This window comes from Melopsittacus undulatus, chromosome 3, assembly GCF_012275295.1.
Source record: "Melopsittacus undulatus isolate bMelUnd1 chromosome 3, bMelUnd1.mat.Z, whole genome shotgun sequence".
In the NCBI taxonomy this organism is placed as follows: domain Eukaryota; kingdom Metazoa; phylum Chordata; class Aves; order Psittaciformes; family Psittaculidae; genus Melopsittacus; species Melopsittacus undulatus.
The window spans coordinates 6,835,045-6,854,612 of record NC_047529.1 but is presented as its reverse complement, the minus strand read 5'-3'; the positions used below and the strand labels follow the sequence as shown (position 1 = coordinate 6,854,612).

Here is a 19,568-nt window from a genome sequence, read left to right as displayed (position 1 = left end):
CATTTTTTAAATGGACTTGTTTTAAAAGCCAGTTCCATGTTTGCTTTGGGGATACTCTGCATTTTTATTTACCTGTTGGCTGGCAGTTCATTTTATGGGGGTATCTATTGGAACTAAAGCATCTGAGGATTACACAGATTTTAGAAAGCATTTACATCTCAGGTCACTTCCATCCCATTTTTCAGTAATGCCACTTTTCTCAGTTTAGTGACATTTAAGGGTATTGGAAATCTTTCAGTGACAGAGCACACCAGCGATCTCAGCTGCCTGAGGAAAGCAGGGGCTTCACTGAGCTTGTCCTGATACCTGCTGCCCATAGAGCAGTTTTGATGAGCAGATATCAAAGCACTTTGCAGAAGCAGTTGGTTTTATCCTCTCATTTTCGCAGCAGGTGAAATGGTGATATAGAAGAGAGAAGGGAAAAGGACTGTTTGAAGGGGAACGGAAGAATGTGTATTTGCTTTTCCTTTTTACTCACAAAACAAACATAGATTACAAGGTGCTTGCTCACTGTCCTCTCCAGTCATGTCAAAGTACTTTGAGACTGTTATTAAGGTATTTGTGTGTTACCTGGCCTTGTTTCAGGACTCACTGTCCAGTTACCTACGGTTCCCTTCACTGTTGGAGGAACTCTGTAGCAGATCAGATATAAAAGGAGACTACGCATCACCCCAGTGCACATTCAGCATCTTTTAGTTTAGTCTGACAGTAAAAATGGACTTCAGTAAAATGCTGCCAACAGAAGGACCAAGAACAACTCAATTCTGGATGGAAAAGTGTATGTATGTGCAAATCTGTAAGACTGTAAGTTCAGACATACATCAAAGCAAAGAAAAACCTGTCTGGGGCTCAGCCACCAGCTCCTCTTCAGCCCAAAGAGCTGCCAGGCTCCAGGCACACACAGGACTGCAGTTGTGAGAAAACAGAGCTGTTGTGCTGTTTTCACTGCTGATCTAACCCAGAACAGCCACACTCGGTGTCACACAGTGTCAGCAATGACGCCCCATTGCCTGAACAGCTGCATCACTCCAAGCCTTTATCTTCTGATTAGCTGCAAGAAATCAGCTGTCACACAGAAATCAGACTGATTCTGATGTAATTCACATTGCATTGTTTGGGAACAGTGTTTGTGCAAGGATTCTCTTAAGACAGACATGAGGCTCTGTATTTTTTAATGCAGTTCACAACTGAATGCTATGAAGTGCTGGGGAAGGGGAATCAACACCTTGATCACTAGGTAAATACCTTTGAGTTCTTCACTGGTTTTGGGATTTACTGTTTAGCTACTCCAATTCCTATCATGTGCAAATGTTTCCTATATTAACAGGAGAAGAGTGATTTGTGGGCAGTGAATTGGAAACAGGACATCAATTTAAAGGGGCCATTTGGGGTTAGCACAAAATGACAGAGCAGCAGGAAGCAGTTAAAAGCTTCCCCCTCAGCAATCAAAGCCCTGCAATTTGAAGTCTTTTCCTTCGATCAAGCAGTATATTGATGAGAAACTAGTTCTGATAATGACCTTTGAAAGACCTCTTTCTGGCCTTCTGGGGTCATTCCTTTCTTTTACTTTGGTAAAAAAGGAGCTCAGCAAAAGCACATAATCTACACAATCGCTTGAGCAGCATGACAACAGCAGAAACCAAGGGAGGAAGATTTCCTCTTCCTTAACTTGGCTTTTTCTCCTTTGAAGGGTCCTGATCTTAGCCTGACTGTGCTTAGAGTACTTTCAATATGCACATGTTCCTCTCTCTTACCTGCTTGTGTGAGGACATTGAAATGATGGATAGCTTATCCTTACTAATTCATTAGTCCTACTGTAATCCAATGCACTAGTTCCTTCCTGTGCTGCCTATTTTTAAATTGCAGTCTGTAAGCCTGCTTCCCAGATCAACTCACACATCTCATTCCAAGCTTTAGGTCATCTAACTCCACTTTTTTGGTGCTGCTGAAGTGAAACCCTCCTTCTTACAAAGGCAGACATGGAGTACCAAATGACAGCTTTCCTTGATGGGAAACAGGAGGTGTTTGCTCCCAGCCCTCCTAACACTGGGAGTCATACTTCATTCCCTGAAAATACCCCTCCAAACAGTGACAAAAATCCTGCCAGTGCAGACTGCACTGCTGGTAAATGCTAGGAAGGAGTCAGAACACCACAGTATCTTTCAGCTGGTTTTACTGACCATTCCACAACTCGCCTTCAGGGCTCCAGTTTAAGCCTCTGCCTTTCTCCAGTACCCCAGAGCTAGTGATACCAATAATTACTGTGACTGCTCTATTGGGGAGCATTCCTTGTAAAATGAGGAGAAAAGTGACTGCCATTAGCTGGTAGTAACCCCAACTTTTACACACCTCATGTTGCACTTCAGTGATTTCTAAAGCTCCCAATAGCAGCTCAGAAATGCCATGAAATGCCAACCCAGTATGAACTCATCCTGCCAGTTCATATTTACTCAGAACATCAGCAGGCTTCACGCCAGATCTGGGATCATCCATCTCCCCCCAACAGGTGGGAGAAAGGTGACACAGAAACCACAGAACTTGCAAAGGCCATCCTTTGTGCTCCAGGCTAATTCACCAGAAAGGCATCATGTTGAGCCCCTGCTCGATTCACATTAAATCTGTATAAGTATTTAATAAGGGAACACAGCACCCTGCTACTGCAATCCTTGGAAACACAGGGGTGCAGGGAAAGCTTCCTCACCCAACTGTGTCTCAGGACTCCTGCTCTCTGCCATCTCATTACATGCCAACAAAGACAGTGCACGGAGGAATGAAGGAGAATGCTTGATATGACAATTACAGGTTACATTTGAAAACTGTTTTCTTAAGCAGGGTCAGTCAGCCTGCTCATGCCCTAGCACTGAGAAGGAAAAAAGCCTTATATAGCACATATAGTAAAGAAACTACTCTATGAAGCATGGAGGGCAAAGGCAAAAACTTGTACAGGCTTTATTCTAAGGCAGCAAAACAACTTCTCCCTTTGTAGGGTTGAGGAAAGTCTCAAGCATAAGCAAATTTAAAAACCCATTTAAATAGTTGTCATGACTGTATTCTTACCTTAAGTCTGTTGATTTGTCTCCCATGATGCCTGAATAGTTCCGAAGCCAGTTTACCTGCTATTGTCTGTGCCTGATGTGAGCTGTGATTTCTGATTAGATACTTTTCCTCTGTATTCCAGAGCTCTGACCTTCATTTCTCTGCCTCAGCATCATGTCTCCCTAAGCACTAACGGTGTCTCATGCAAGTAGCACTACCAGCCCTGGTGGGGAAGAATAAAAGCAAGAACATGTCACACCTTAGCTTAAGACTGCAACCAAAGGGTAATCTGGAAGTGTCTTTTTTGCCATACCTCCACACTCTGGACATTCTGAAGGATTTAGGATTTCTAAACTAAATACAGTTCCTTGGTTCTTTTATTCATAAAAATTCCCTTTACAGAAACAAGCCAGATATGCCAATCTCCAGCTCCCTATGAATTTAATTTATTGCATCACAGCTTCCTAAGAGCAAGATGTTAGAGAAGAAAGCAGGTATTTGCATGTATGCTTGTAAGATAGACATTGAGTCCTGTCCCCTGCCACCTCCCCTGAGCCCACTGGGACTGTTCACTTTGTAAAGACAGAAGCATGAATTAGCCTTTGCAGAATCTCAGTTCTTATACCCTAAAAACGTGAATTAATGCTCATTTTCTATTTCAAGCGCAGCAATTGGCTGGAGAAAGTGAGACTAGGGAACACTGAAATACATATACACACAAACATGTAAGAATTATCCTGTCCTCTCCTGCCATGCTAGTTCAGCATGTCCAGGAGAGCTTGCAAGCAGCTCACCAAAGCACTGCTAGGATATCCCACCCTCACTCAGCCAGTCCTTTTCACCTTGGAGGTGCTCCAAGTCCCCCCCAGTCTCAGTACACAGGGACTTTGATCACATGAAAACCTCTGTCCCAGAGCAAGAATAAACAGCCCATGGTCCTGGAGAGCTGGACAGCCTTCCAGAACAATAACATGGAGAATGGGATTCACAGTTGTGAAAAACCACACTCACATGCCGTTCAGCAGCCCAGCTATAACCTTCCATCACTGAGAGCATTGTGATACAGGATCCCAGTTCTTTGGCTCATGAAATCAGCTTACAACAGCCCTGGGATCTCCCACTACTGCCTCCATGCAATGGTCCCTCATTGCATGTTATGCCTTCAGATTCTACATGGGGCCTCAATTGTTAGACATGATGTTCAGCATGTGGTTGCTATCACATTAAGGCAAGACAAGGTGTTTCCCCCTCGAGGAAATGGAAACCCTTCCTCTGTACTCAACCACAGCATCACTGCTGACAGTATCTCCCCATGCAAGCTCTTGTTTGTTGTTAGGCTAAAACCAGACACGGCTATTTTTGAAATGCTGATGCTCCCCAAGCAGCACTTAACATCACTGTGAAGCTTTAAAATGAGATCTAGAAAATTGCATTTGCTAGTATCTGTTGAAATGCAAACCCCATTGGAGCAGGATAGAGGATCCCTGAAGGCCAACTATGTTATCTCTGCCTATAGAAAACAATTAGAAAGCTGATTTTAAAATGCTACAATTAAAGGCTTAATATAAATGCATTTGTGATGCTATCAACAAGCTTGAAGACTTCAAGAAGCTCTTTCAAAATACCAGTGCCTTTAAGCAAAATAGCTGTGTCTGGTTTTCCTTTGTGCTGAACAGACAATGGGCAATTTACACACCCCTTCTAATCTTAAAAACACTTTATCCATGCTATGTATTTTATGTGCTATGAATTCCATACATAGACTGTAAAAATCTACATAAAACCTCACACAGATTTACTGTTCTGCCTATAGATTCATGGCTGAAGATAAAGCATAGAAAAGCTTAGGGGAAGGCATATAAAACCTGATGAGCAGGAGTTTTGTAAGATTAATAGAAAGGTTTCTACCTGTATTTTAGATAATCAGATTACGAGGGATTTCAAAATTAATTTCCCTTTCTTGAGCAGTTTTATGTTGTGTTTTGGGAATAATCACACGAACAGAACATTGCAAATGAAAATCCTGGGTTTACCGAGGTCACTAGGGCAACTCCTACTGATTTCAACTGGGCCGGGGCCTCACTTTATGGGGAAATCATAGGGAGAAAATGAATCCAGACTTCTGGAAATAGAGCAGCATGCCAAAAGGCTTTTTAATTTTATTTTGAACATGGTCACACTGCCATGTGAGAAAGCAGCTCCTTTCATTGCCTCCAGGAAATCAGCAGGTATTCCTGCTCCCACTGATTGCTTACATGCATGGTGGAATAGCCTGGCTTAAGAGCTACTGCTTTCCAGTGGCCAAATCCTGCTGGTGGGCTTCAGGCCCCATCTCACCCCTGCGGCAGGATCCTCTGTGGAATGCAGAGCTTTGGAGGACCAAAAAGACCCCCATTTACAGCAGTCCCAGTCAGCTTCCTTAAGGAGGTACAGACTTGTCCTGGGCTGCAGGGTAAGGAGTTTTGCCTATCAGAGGCCAAGGAATTTTGGGTTCCTGCTCCCAAGCGCTGAGCACTTGCAAGGAGCCTGTTTCAGATGGGCCTTTGCCTTTGTGAGAGGCAGTGGCTGTCAGCTCCTGAGGATTTTCCAACTAAGTGGGACCAGAGAGCCCTTCTCCACCAAGCAGGATTTTACCTGTGAGACAAACAACTGAATTCAGCTCTTGGAGTTGTCTTCCTCCCAAACCCAGAAATATGTTACCCCATTTTCCTTCCACTTCAAACTCCATTTTTTTCTGGTGTGAATACACACATGCTTCTCCGCATCACTGAACACAGTGCAAGAGACACAGCTCTACCTAACACCGATTTCCAGAATAAGAGTCATACTGCTTTCTGTCAGATTTGAGCCAGAAATAGAGAATTTCCCTTAGGATGAGATTTGCCACCCTTTGTTAATCTTGTCCACTTAATTCTTACCTATTTATCAAAGGTAATTGGATCTTAAGCACCAATTGTATCTAAGATACCTAGCTAGACTAACGCCATTGTGGTCCTTCCTGCACTAAATCACACCGATAGCTACCACACATTTATGAGCTGGTATAATTAGTACACAGAACAAGGCATACACAGTTCTTGTCTGAATCCAGTTCCAGCTAATGAGAAGCACTGGACATGTAAGAGAATTTGGATCAAGAATGTAGCAGTGTGGTACCAAGTAATTCTAGAAGAACAACTTACCAGAAGTGACAAATCTGATGCCTGTAAACATACTTTATCAGAATTTTGGATGAAGTCTGAAGATGCTGTTTGTACTGGGAAAGACCTCCTCAATTAAATTTCCATGTTTCTATATCACTAAATTTCCATGTTTTTATATCACACTGTGAAGTATTTCTTATCATTAGCTAGTAATATCCAAAAGGTCTTGGAGCTGGACATCATGGAAGTGAGGCTTCAGCTTCACTGATCATAAAGTATATTTAAAATGAAGTTTTGAACCTCCTGGAAGAAAATCATTAAGTAAGAGAATAGTCAGAATTCAGAATAATATTACATAATTAGCTTTTCAGCACAGAACAGGCTCTTGGCACTAACCATGTCCTTTATTCTGATCTATCAGAGACTGAAAACCACGGCCTTTCCTGTGCCAACTGTCTTCTGGAATAAACATGAGACCCTCCCCCTTCATCTTCACATACTTAATAATATTAATAGAACATTGAAATATTAATGCTCGTAGACAAGTTCTTTCATAAAGCACATAAATGAATTCATTCACTCTAGCTCATTAGCTTAATCGCCAACCTTTTTACAATGTAACTGATTAACATTTTCATTGTTCTTCCTTGTTTTTTCCTTAGACTTCTACTTCTTTGGGGATCAAAAGATCTCTGAATACACAAGCTCAACAAATATCTGTTCACAACTGTACAACAATAGAAATGGGATGAAAGGGATAACGAAGCAAAAGCTTTCACAGTTCATGCTTCAAAGATACTGCAGGAAACAACAGTTTAAGAACCATTTTTATTTGTATGTTTAATGCAATTATACACATTCATGAGTCCAACAAGATCTGCACTGTGACATTAAAGATACAGTACAATAACATTCAACATGAGGTACTTCATATTTATATATATCTGTCCTTTATAAATAATGCTGTAAGCCTGCTATGGTCAAACACTGCTCCAGCACAAATGGGTGTTGGGACCTGAAGTTAGCTGAGTTTATCACAAAAAAAACCCCAACAAAAACAAAACCCCCGAACATTTCAGTGCAATAAGTATGTAGAAATCAAAATGTTTACTTAAATACTATTTTAGATAGGCAGAAAGTATATTACATTATACTCTCTTATCACAGATTCCCCTCTCCAGGAAAATCAAACATACAAGTAGCAAAGATGGCCAGGTATAGTTTAAGACAGAATCTATGAAAGGATCTCTATCAACATGATATTTACATTCCAGGTTGATATGGCTGATGCTTTCAAAATGTCAATCAACATATTCAAGCTTCGATGCTGATGCTAAACCAACCAAATCCACATTTAGACACCTACTCGAGTGCCCTCATGTGCCAAGGTGAGTGGTGCTAGCACCTTCTTATATACCAGTACTTGTTAGCATCAAGCAGTGCTTAGAATCAAGTCACGCTGTAAACATCAATAGGTGTTTGGGGGGCTTACATTTATTCGCCCATATTGAAAAACTTTACATGCACCAGCTCCTAAAACCTGGAATGGATTCAGAGGAATTGCTTTCATCCTACTTCGTCAAAAAGATTCCAGAAAAGTAGTAGATAAAATAATAATTAAGTAACAGCTCACTTTCTACATATTACAGCTACACAGGATTCTGATCTCCCACCTTCTGCTCCAGCCAATGAACGCAGTGGATACCTCACCTTTATTTGCAGAGAGGTAAAAACCAAAAGATAACTTAAAAGTGAGAAGCCAAGCCTAGTTCTAGAATGCAGTACTCGCCAATTTGTCCCACCAGCTGAGGCACCGGATTTTTTTCCAAACAATTCAGAATGCAGCTTGCCACTGCAAGCAACTTGTCAATCTGATCATCACTCAGAGTAATTACATCTACATCAACTGCTCGCTGTAGGAAAACTTAATCAGCTGATTAGCATCTTTTTCTGCTTTCAAATGTATTTAAATAAATGGAACTGCTGCTCAGAGGTTGTCTAAAAGCAGATGACCACTGCCTCATCACAATCTTAACATTCCTTCTTGCTGTTTCTCCAGCAACTTCTCCTGCAGTCCATACGATTTATACTCTTTGTCTATTTTAGGCTGCAGATCTAAATATAATTAACTGGAGGTTTTTTAAATCTCTCTCTCTCTGGGAATTTTCAATGGAGCATTCTGTTTAGATCTCACTAACAGTCTGGATTATGTACATCTGTTACAAAAAAAACAAAACATTTTTCTATATATTTTGAGGGTATTTACATTTCAGAAAGAATGTCACTTATACACACACATGTGGTATGTATGTATATAAAACATTAAACACTAACATAGGTGAAAAGCATAGATCTTGCAGGGAGGTTTTTTACCTGGCTCTCCTTTTATTACCTAGAGAGAAGATCTGGGCTTTGGCCATAAAGTGTTTGATGTCTACACTCCAGTTTTCCTTACTTCAGATGGCATTTTGGACGCTGCAAAGATGTATTGGCACTTTACAATGGCCAGGGGCCAGGATTCCAACTGTCAAGAAACACTCAAGAGTAATAGTATTAAAATGGTAAGAAATCATATGAAAAAAACATTTTTATTACAAAACTGGCAAGTGAATTTAAGGTTATGCTACATTAATGCGTTGATATACTGTTACATTAATCTTCAGTCTGCCTAAAGAATCATTTGGTCCTCTCATTTCATTAAAACGTATGTAACAAACAGAACCCACTTCAGAGGTGAAATAAGAATGAGATGCTTTACAACAGGTAATGTGCCTCTCAGAGATCTAAACAACTGTCTCAATGCAATGGTGAAAGAATTTATGTTTCTACAGTACCTATACTTATTTATACTGGTTTCCTTCCCTGACAAAAGGAGTCATGATCCCTAATACTTTACCAAAAATGATACAGACATGTAACAGGAAACTTGGGAAAAATAAAAGAAAATAGGAAAAGGTTCTGTACCACATAATCCTCTGATTGACGTGTAACCATAAGCAGTTGCAAGAGATCCAACATTAACACATTAGAGAAGACTTCCTCCTCCTCACTTCTATCTGATGACACATTAAGTGTAATATGACCACAGTTGGGAATCTTTTGTCTTTAAATTTCCACTCATAATGTATGGTAAGAAAAAGAAGAAATCTCATATTACAGAAAAAAGTCCAAGTCAGGATTGGTGCATTCTTTTGTTCCTCTATAATCCATCTCTACCATGTTTAGAAGGAAGAAAAATAACCCACCCAAAACAAACAAAAAATTACCCTGCATCAGAGGATAGCTATTAATTCTCATTCACTTAGCAAGGGTTCAAAGAAAAGCCATTTAAATAGCAAATCAACTTAAATGTAGTAAAAACTAGGTCATGGGAGTAGAATTTCAAGAGCTGCATACACAACTGGAACATGTGCAAGTACTTCCTTGCGTGTGAGGTGGGATTCCTAGAAAATGAGCTTTCAGGGATTTTGCCAAGCCCACATCTCCACCGCACTGTAAAAACGTCTGTGCACTGTGGACACAGTCAGCATGCTGCATTAGCTTCCTGAAAGTTGTTTGCTTCTCTCCATCTTCCCCTGCAGCCTTCCCAAACAGCTGGCCGCAGGAGTCTCACAAGATGAAGGTTTAAACCTATGATTTTTCTGCTTACAACTGAAGCACTTCTTTCAGCTCCAGTGATCAAAAGCAGCTCAGTTTATTGAAAAGCAGACAGAAGAGTGAACTATAAAAGAAGGCTCTTAATCTTCTACCCCAAATTCCCCAAATAATTACAAGCAGAAAATGGAGAAAGAGAAAACGGATCAATGAGGACAATGTTTAGTGAGATACAAGAGAAGGACATCCTCTGGTGATTCACAGGTGCATCAAAAAAATGGTCAGCATCACCAGCAAACAAGCACCGCTTTTACAAAGCCTTTAAAACTTGCTTGTCCAAGAGCTTCCAGTTTTAATATTACACTTAAACTTTATCACCAACAATGGTAGAAGTATAGCAAGCCAGTAACTTGCCCACAGCATTTAGTTATGTATTACCTGTACTGATCACATATCTGCAAAATAAAAGCTAAGCATCAGTAGGCCTGAACCAGACAGGCTCTTCATAGCAAAATGCTTTTTGCTTTCATTCAAGCATAAAATATGAGTTCGGGAATTTGCCCTCCCTGTACCCCAGTGCCATTTGTACTGTCCGAAGAACACTGAAACTGAACAGTCACCTTCCCACACTGAACTTCTGTCATTCCTTCTTGTCCAAAATAGCTGAGTTCATTACCATCCAGAATCACGCTAGCTGTGTAAAAGGTGTCAGGCTCAATCTGCACTGGATATTCAAACCACACGGGAAAAGTGTTACTAGAACCGTCTGAGAAGTATTTACTCAAGTTCTGGCCTAGGATAACTCCTTGTCGTTTGAGTTCAATCTTGGCACTGTACTCTGCTGATCCACAGCTGGACCCGTACAGCCCAAAGCCAGCAATAAACACTCTCTTATCAACAGCAAACTGGATGCTGTCACACCGGCCCCGGTAGCGCCACTGGTTGCTGCGGTAAGCGCAGGACTGGAAACGGTGGCATCGCTGGGGAACGAGGCCTTTCCGGGGCTTGCTCACAAACTGTAACTCTGGCTTCTTGGCAGCTGTGTACCAGAGAAAGATATCATTGGTTTCGTTGAGAGTCAGAATCCCAGACTGAGCAGCACCGTTGGCAAAGTCATCGAGTGCCATGGTAGGGATGCGTATCAAGTACAGAGCCTTCCCGAGGACTTTGCGCTTGTTCTCTATGGTCGCTGTTAGCTCTTGTCTCTGACACTCCACTTCAGCCCAGTTTAGAGCTGCTTCGAAAACAACAATTTCTTTGGCATTCAGAGTCTCCCTTCGGAGAATGCTTTCAAGTGTCTGAAAATCAATGTCACAGAAACCCTCAGATTTCAAAGCTAGCTCAGCTTGGGCATCAATCACTTCCCAACAGCGCTGGGTCAGGTCAGGTTCCTCGAATAAGCAGCTCTGGGAAAGCAGCACACAGGCATTCTTTGCACTTAGACTTGTCTCTAGGAAGTTGACGCAGGCGCGGGCAAGATGAGGGACGATATACTTCTTGGCAGCATAAAGAGTGGCCAGTACGGTATCTGCAGCCAAATCAATTTCGTCACAATATATGTATCTGAAATAAAACACATGGGTGTAACACTGCTGCTTAATGCAAACATGTAATTTGTCAACAGCATCTGAAAATTTGGAACAAAGAATATTTAAGTGGCTCCACATGAAAACTAAGCAGTGCTTTTGGAAAATATTGATTAAATCAACTGAGAAAGTACAAACCAAATTCATCACTCATGTTAGGACCAGTAAGACCGTGGAAAAAAACAGGCTTAAATCTACAGTGAATAGCACTTCACAATTGGGGTACATGCTATGTAGACAATAGTAATGTTTACAAACTATGGCTCCTCCAGCTCTTATTTCCTTTCATGCATGCTTTGGTTAATGAGAGGCTGCCTGCCCCAGGCAGTAGCTCCTCAAGGGCTACCTCACTTGCCTAACACAACAGTCTGTAACACATGCCACAAAGAGTACTTGGACGGGTGTCTTGTGATGGTGAATGGAAATTTATTGAGGTGTATAGATAAATACATAAATGAAAACAAGTTTGTTGGGAATAATTAGGTAGTCTAAGCAAAGAAATGCCATCAAAGTATATTAGGTGCTATCTATTTTCCATAACTACTGGGTTGGGGCCTTTTAGGGTAAGGTAGGGTTTACACAGGGTGGTGAAGCATACAGGAAAAGGAAAAGGCACAGAATTATAATTTTAGGTTTCTTAATGCTTACAGCATCCTAGCTCCACTAGCACAGCGGAGCTAGAGTTTGAGAGCACTCAGTCTAGAAACCAAGCGCTCTCAATCTCATTGCATAGGGAGGAAAAAAGCTTTACTGCTCTGCTACTGTGGTGGAAGAGATGAAGGTGGAATTCTATTTATGTGACTAAACTGCTGGGGTTCCTGCTCAGAGAAATGAAGCATTGTGCAGTTTGTTCTTTTTAATATCTCATGCTCCAGGGCCCCTCTGCAGCTGGTGAATGCTATGTGATAAAACCATGCCAAATGCAATTTTACTCTTCATAGGGATAAGCAAGTCTTGATGGTTATGGTTGATAAAGTGTCTTCCTCCAGTAAAGCTGCAGTTGCATGTGACCCTGTAGTAATTAAATTTTTCTAGATGGCAGGTTTCCCAACACAATGAATTTTGTGCAGATGTGCTTATAAAGTGGAATTAGTACCTACACTGTTCACAAACCATGTAAACAACACCCTTAGTGACATGGTTTAGTGGTGGCCTTACCAGTGCTGGGGAACGGCTGGACTTGATAACCTTAGTCTGTTCCAACCTGGTTGATTCTATTATTCTGGTTGTAAATATCTTTGTATTTTTGCAGGTGTAGGGTACTATTCTCCAAGCCACACTTAGCAATAATTCTTGAGCAGATACTGCTCAAGCAATAGAATAACATCAAAGAGGTTTCAGAGAAAAAGAATACTTGCACAGACCCAAACCTTCTTTTTTTCCTTTATTACTTAGTTTCAGCTGGCCTATTGTAATAACAAAGAGCACATCTATATATCACTGGTTAAAGGCTTAGCTCCTTAGTCCAAAAAAATTTCAATGTAACAATTCATTCGTTTTTATGATTCTCCTCACTGTTCTCCAGCTCTTTTCTCCTCTCTATTGCTTCTCTTTGCCTGCTAATACAGTGGAGAATGATGACATCTGTTTTAAACTGAAACAGTACAAAAGTAGCTAGTTTAATATTCATGAAAGCAAAGAACTAATATCACTGATTTACAACAGACACAGCACAGATTGGCTGTCAGCACTACTCCACACTTCTCACTCTGCCAGTGCACCTCCACTCTGGTGTGCAACTACTGATATCCCAGTTTCACCCTATTCTTAAAGGAGATTCTTCCAGACCACAGGGTTTGACGGTTTAGTAACACATTCATCCTGAGATGAGACCATGGTTCTAATCTGAACAGTCAAGATTAGGGTAAAATATAATAAAGACAGGAATTCAGTCTGTCAGCTAGACTATGACTTTAACCCTATTTTTAAAACTGGAGACAACAGCCAAAGCAATTTTACCGGGAGAATAAGAAGTATCTACCAGTTTCCTATGTTAAACATGGCAATACCTGATCTGATATTTGTTGGCAGCATGCCTGCTATATAGAACAAGTAAAAAAATATTTATAAGAACTTACTGTCCAGGGAAACTAAACAAAAAAGCTTCAAAACCAAACCCCCAAAACCAAACTCACAGTGTTTTCTGATAAAGATTATGATGCATCCCTCCTGACTGGGGAAAGAAGCATATGAAGGACAGGGCTGCTTTGCAATAGGTATAAAGTCTTTTCCTTCTGTAGCAGGAGCATCAGGAGCCTTCTGCCATCCACTGCTCACAGCAGCTGCAAGCAACACTCATGGGGCTGAGAAGTGAAGGGGACCATGGCTCCCCCCAAAATGCAGCACATGCACTGACTCCTGTGATGAGAGGAACACTGCACTGCTGAGCAACATCCCTTTTACCTTCCCTGCACCATCCCTGGCATTTGCAGCAGGTTCAGGCACACCGCATCAGTGGAAGTTAGCACTGGCAAGGTCAGCTCAACATCCACGCAGATCACAGACTTTTTGTGCTTTTTCTTAAACTGGGTTGTTGTTCTTTTTTTAATAAAAGCTGAGAAGATGAAAACTGCCATGGCTCCAGCCATGCTCTCAAAGATAGTTTCTGAAATTGCCATGGGCTAAGTAACATGTCAAGACCTAGATGTCAGTGCTGATACTCAATTTTCTAGGTTTGCTCTCTGAACATATTTTTTAATGATAAATTCAGAAAGCATTCACGTTTTCTATGGCAAATCATGTTTAGCTATAGTAAAATAGATTTGCTGTTCAAAAAGAAAGGGGGATCAGGGGAATCTAAGTATCTTATATTTGTGCCTTATAAATTCTGCATGAAAGTAAAGCTCAAGTCTGAGTTCTGCAGAAAACATCTGCAAAACCAGAAAGGCCCAAAGCAAGGATCCATAATGCAGATACCTACATAATGTCACATCTAATTTCATATTCCAGGTCTATAGAACACCTGCGTGACTTCAGCTTTTCATGGCAGTTACTGACATTTGCACAGCACATTTCTGATGTTCATTTACAAAAACTCTGTGCAACAAACTCTTCATACAACTTTGAGCATTCATCTACAGTGCCACTGAAATGTAAACGAAAAAAAGGAAACCATTCTGTAATCACAAGCTAGTCAAAACAATCTATGAAATACATTAAATTGCTAGACAGTGATTACACCTTTACCTGCAAGAAAATCTGCAGCATATTAAAAAGATCATTATTAGATACTAATGTATATTCGCTATCAGAAGGCAATGGCAGTTGTTAAAACTGAAGGCAAAAAAACCCCAAAGCCACAGCATTTCTGTGATGGAGCATTTCACTTTAATAATTAATTTATAGATGCATTCAAAGACAATTCAGCAGGAGAGCTGCTTCATTATGCTCATTGAGGAAAATGATGGCATTTCTTATTTTTGCAAGAAGAAAACTAATGATCATGTAAACCGACTGCTCTTCTTCCATTAGAATAAAAACCCTACTCATATAAACAGCCTTTTTATCATTTTCCAAATGCATCAATATGATAAATGAGGAGAAATTTAATTTGTGGAGGCTATATTCAATAATTTAAGGTCATTTTTCTAAGACAGGACCTGAACATAGCAAGTTTATAGAAGAGCTGGAACGACATCAATAGACAAACCCAGCAATTCTAGGTCTGAAGAGGGGTTTTTGATGTGTTTTTAACTTCTCCCTATGCTTGCAAAGTAGAACAGGGTCTTTTTTTGTTACAGCTGACAATTCTTTTTAGTAATTTCATTCCTTTGTGTAACATGTGTAGTGACAAATCAGATCAATAGGCATTACAGTATACAATGTGCCCAAAGATCCCCTGTCAAAGTCATTATTTATAACTGCCTACATTAGTCTAATATATGCGTGCCTGGAAGTAGAGGGGGAGAACAAAATGAGGTAAAAGTTTAAAACACTTCAAACACAAAAAGAGGAATCTTTTACACAACTGCTTTCTTTTTGTTTACATGCAAGTCTAATAGTTTATCTATGATATTACCAGTGCATGTATACATCAGAAAGGAAAACACATCCAGGAGATGGATGATGCTTACTTCAGCATTGCGAGAAAAGCAGCAGGCTCAACATCTGGTATACGGATTTCATCTTTGTCCTCAGCAAGCTCTCCGTAAAACATCGCATGGAATACAGAGCTTCCAACAGCCAGGACATACTGTTGAGAAAGGGAAATCTTATTTTATGCTTTAAACTGAAAGCACTGCCAACAAAAACAATGTGGGAGAGCCACACTGAGCATACTGGGCTTCACTGACAGACTCTATAGACACACTTCAGTAAGTAATGAATTCAAAGTTAAGAACAGAATTACATGTTTTTCCTGCATTAGCTACTGGAAAACCATTATATCCACCACAGAAATTAACTATTTCTAGAAAATCTCAGGAGTAATATAAATCAACAGCATAAAGCAGCACATCTAACTTTACAATGACTGCATTAGCCCAAGCAGTGTACTGTTTAACTGAAAACACAAAAAAAAATCAAGGGACAGACTATTCCATTGCATGTAGCCTTTTAAAATACAGAATTAGGGCTGAGCCAGACTTCCATGCTATGTCCTGGTGTAACCATGGGAGCTCTCCCCAGCTATCCCTGCCCAAGCTGATAATGCAGCTGTTGCTTACTTTGTGTCCTGGCAGCCGCTGGGTCCCACCTGGTGGCCCGACCACAAAATGAACATCTGCCATCAAGTCATTGTTGAACATCACTGCATTTCTGCAAACAGAAGTAGCATGTTAATTTATGGCATCCAGTAACTTTGTTCTTTCCCCAGACCCACAACAGAGAATCTCTTAACAAGTTAAAGTTGCATGTCAATAAAGGGAAGCAGGTCACGCTTTGTTTTAAGCTCCTTTACACATCATCACACAAATATACTAGAGAAAAAACTAAGGGGGGCTGGGGAATGTGTGTTGTACGTGTGTGCAATAAAACAGAACGCCCAAAGAACCCAAACTTATGAGAACTTTTCAAAGTCAGGAGCACGTATCACTGAAAATCCCTACAAAGGTCTAACAGCAAATCTGCTGCAGCTTCCAGCAGCATTTTTATTTACTCAAGACAAACAGCTGCACTGTCTGGAAAAGAGATACCAAGATATTTTCCATTACCGAAACGTTTGTTTCACACACACAGGAAAAGAGAGAACTATGTTTTCTCCAGCAAATTAATGTATAACTAAACATTTGCACTACAAACATTTTGCTACTTTTTCACCACTCCATTTAAACAGTAAAAATCAACTGCCCTGCACTTACCTCTCTCTGATGGTTGGATAAAGTCCTTGCCAATTAGGTGCCGGAATAGTGTTGTTGTTATTGAGATTTTGCTGGTGGTACTGCTGGACAGCAGTTGTATTAGTGTTGGCTGGTTTCTTTCGGGGGAAAATATCAGCAGCCATCTTCTTCTTCTTTTTGGTCTTCAAAGTAATGATTTCATAGCAAACTGGAGGCAATTTGCTGCTGCTACTGCTGCTGCTATTTCCCTTCTTAGAGCTCTTCTTGGACCTGTTCTTGACCGTCTCTGGAAGCATCAAGAAGAAGGTGAGACATTTCATGTTCTTTCCTTTCTCATCTACCATGAGTATACTTGTCTGTAAAGCTAGACAGCCTAACTAGCTAAGAACATTAAGAAATGCACACAGAAGCTGTTAGAGAGCAGCAGAGCTGAGAGTTTACTTCTTTTCCGGCAAGACAAGGTGACCTTTTCAGCACACCAAGTAAGAAACTGGCTTTAAGTTTGATCCAGTACTTGAATCGTTAAATACATCCCCATCATTCCAGCCAGTTTTATTTCTTTCCAGATCTCCTGATCAGGAGAAAGAGCTACAGCCTGTGAAGAGGGTTCGTGTGTGGCTGCAGCATCGGCTTTCTGAAGGGGGCTAAGCCAGACGTTCACGACAGCACTGCTAGTCTGCTCGGCAAGCTGAACTTGTGTGTTGAACTGCTCGGAGCAGAGTAGGTATTGCAGCCCTGCAGATGGAGTCAGGCAGTGTTCGGTGGGAGCCAATAGCTGAAGTCACCGATAAGGATTGGAGCCAGCCGCACAGTGACACCTATTGTAACGTACGCCACTCTGACATTAAAGCGACAGCAATTGCACTCCTCATTTCATACGCAGCGCTGAGTAATAAAGTAATAAATGGCACACACAGTTGCGTAAGTGCATGACTGGCCAGAAGCGGGTGCGTTTTAGCTCTCCTTGATGCTGCCTGGATTTTCACGGGGGAAGCAATAAAAAGTTGAACTCGGGTAGAAAGACGTATTTGAGTCTAAATATTTCCGTGGGAGCTATTTCCACATGCAGTCGGTGTTAGTGTGACTTCATTTGTTTCTAGTATTCCCACAAATCCCTACCATAACAGTTGTTCAGCAAAAGCATGCTATAGATATCAGAACCAAATTAAAGCAAGCAACTAGCAGCAGTAAAGACAGCGAGGCAGTTAAACAATCCCTTTCAGCACGGCTTCTACTCTAGTGTAACATGAATAGAGATGAGGTCACAGCTTTAGCTTTAACTCCTTATGTTTCTAGATAACGTAACCGCCTTTGACAGGGGTCCCAAATCACCAGGCAGTGCTAATTAAACCAGCTTACACCAGCCACGGCTGCACCACATCAGAAGAAAACTTGGAGATGTACAATCAGATTAAAGCAAACCCGAGTGAATATACTTAATCAATATTTCAAAGCATTAAATGAAGAAGTCGGAATGATTTAGTCTCAAGCAGAAATCACTCCTTGCCATGCAAACACACTCTGATTTTATTCACACATTCTACAATAAACAGGATATAAGGTATGCCAACCAAACCCATGCAAATAGGAAAGAAGATTAAATTTCAATTATCAGTTTACACAGAACTTAAATTTAGTTCAGATTTCCTTAATAGCAGGTCAAGTGTATAAAACACCCACGCAAGCACAGCAGAGAAATAAAAATATTAGGTATTTGGTGTCAGTATTTCACACCTTAAAATATCAGAGGGGGATAATTCAAATACAAATATGTAATTATCTTCAAGTCTTTAAGAAAAAAAAATCCTCTTTGCTTTTAAAGCAAATTTAACCACTTTTAACCATAATTAGTTTTGCTGGACAAGAGCACAACAGTGAAATTAAAGTGACCAAAGGCTGGTGGAGAAATGGCTGACCTTGCTGAAATCACTGACAGAAATCTGCCCCCCACTTTCAACAGGAGCACAGAAATGTTACTGGGGCTGTTTACTGACACACCATCACAATGGCTTGAATAAGCAATTGCTTTGGCTTTGTAATGCAATCTCAAGAATGTCTTTAGCTTTAAATGAAACTGTGCAGGTATTTCAAAGATTATCAGGTCTCCTTGGGATACACTCTGTATTTAAGCACTAACATAACCCCCTGGCAGTTGGCCATCTAGAGACTTTGCTGCAGTGGTTTGAGATTACACCATTTCCAGACACATCTGTCCTCTCTGCCTGAAGTCTCTGCTTATGGAAGGAAGAAACAGAAGGATATGTATCCATGCCTCAGCTGCTACATTTCACAACCTAACATCTTAATGCAGAATCTCCTTCACTAGTAATTTAATAGGAAATGGTGGGTGTTGCTGAAAGGCAGAGATACATTCCTAAACACATCAAGAGGCAGGTTATGTAATCTCCAAAGAATTAATTTCTAGCAAGCTTTTCTCCCCTCACTCACCCCTTTTTTCTTCTTCATCTGCAACAGATTGATTTGGAAGGAAAACTAACAACCTCAGCCATACTGAACTGTAGAGAGGTAAAAGAAGGGGTCAAGATTAAAAAACTCATCCCACAGATGGGATGTTTATAAGTGCTTGTAACTGAGAGTTTAGAACAGGGACACAGCAGGTATCCTTTGCACAAAATCTGAGCTTGTTGAGTTTGCATAAGTGTTTTTCCTCTCCTTATGTAAATTTCTCAGCCCGTCTAGTTGCAAAAATAGCCCTTTTGCCACTGCACAGGACAGACATTTCAAAAGGAAGAAGTTGTAAAAAAAAACCCTTAAAGATATAAAAATCCATGCACTCTTCAGAAAATCTGATTCTCAGCACTGCAGCTGGCAAAAGGTGAAAGATAACGGGGGTTAGGAGATTCGTACCAGACTGGATTTTCATTCCATAAATCCATTTTATAGACTACCAAAGAACATAAAAATCAAGGTCC

At 40.7% G+C, this 19,568-nt stretch overlaps 1 protein-coding gene across 5 annotated transcripts in view; it reads right to left on the bottom strand.

The window, feature by feature from the left end:
• Nucleotides 1-6,992: 6,992 nt before the first annotated feature.
• BTBD3 (BTB domain containing 3) overlaps nucleotides 6,993-19,568 on the bottom strand; it is a 59,678-nt gene continuing 47,102 nt past the window's right edge. For all 5 annotated transcript variants that reach the window (XM_034060632.1, XM_031047532.2, XM_005147465.4 and 2 more), the window contains 4 exons: nucleotides 16,657-16,921; nucleotides 16,024-16,114; nucleotides 15,433-15,551; nucleotides 6,993-11,336 (listed from right to left, as the gene is read on the bottom strand). In XM_034060632.1, coding sequence (XP_033916523.1) covers nucleotides 10,304-11,336; nucleotides 15,433-15,551; nucleotides 16,024-16,114; nucleotides 16,657-16,799 — 1,386 coding nt within the window. In that variant the 5' untranslated portion in view covers nucleotides 16,800-16,921 and the 3' untranslated portion in view covers nucleotides 6,993-10,303. The remainder of the gene's footprint in view (nucleotides 11,337-15,432; nucleotides 15,552-16,023; nucleotides 16,115-16,656; nucleotides 16,922-19,568) is intronic.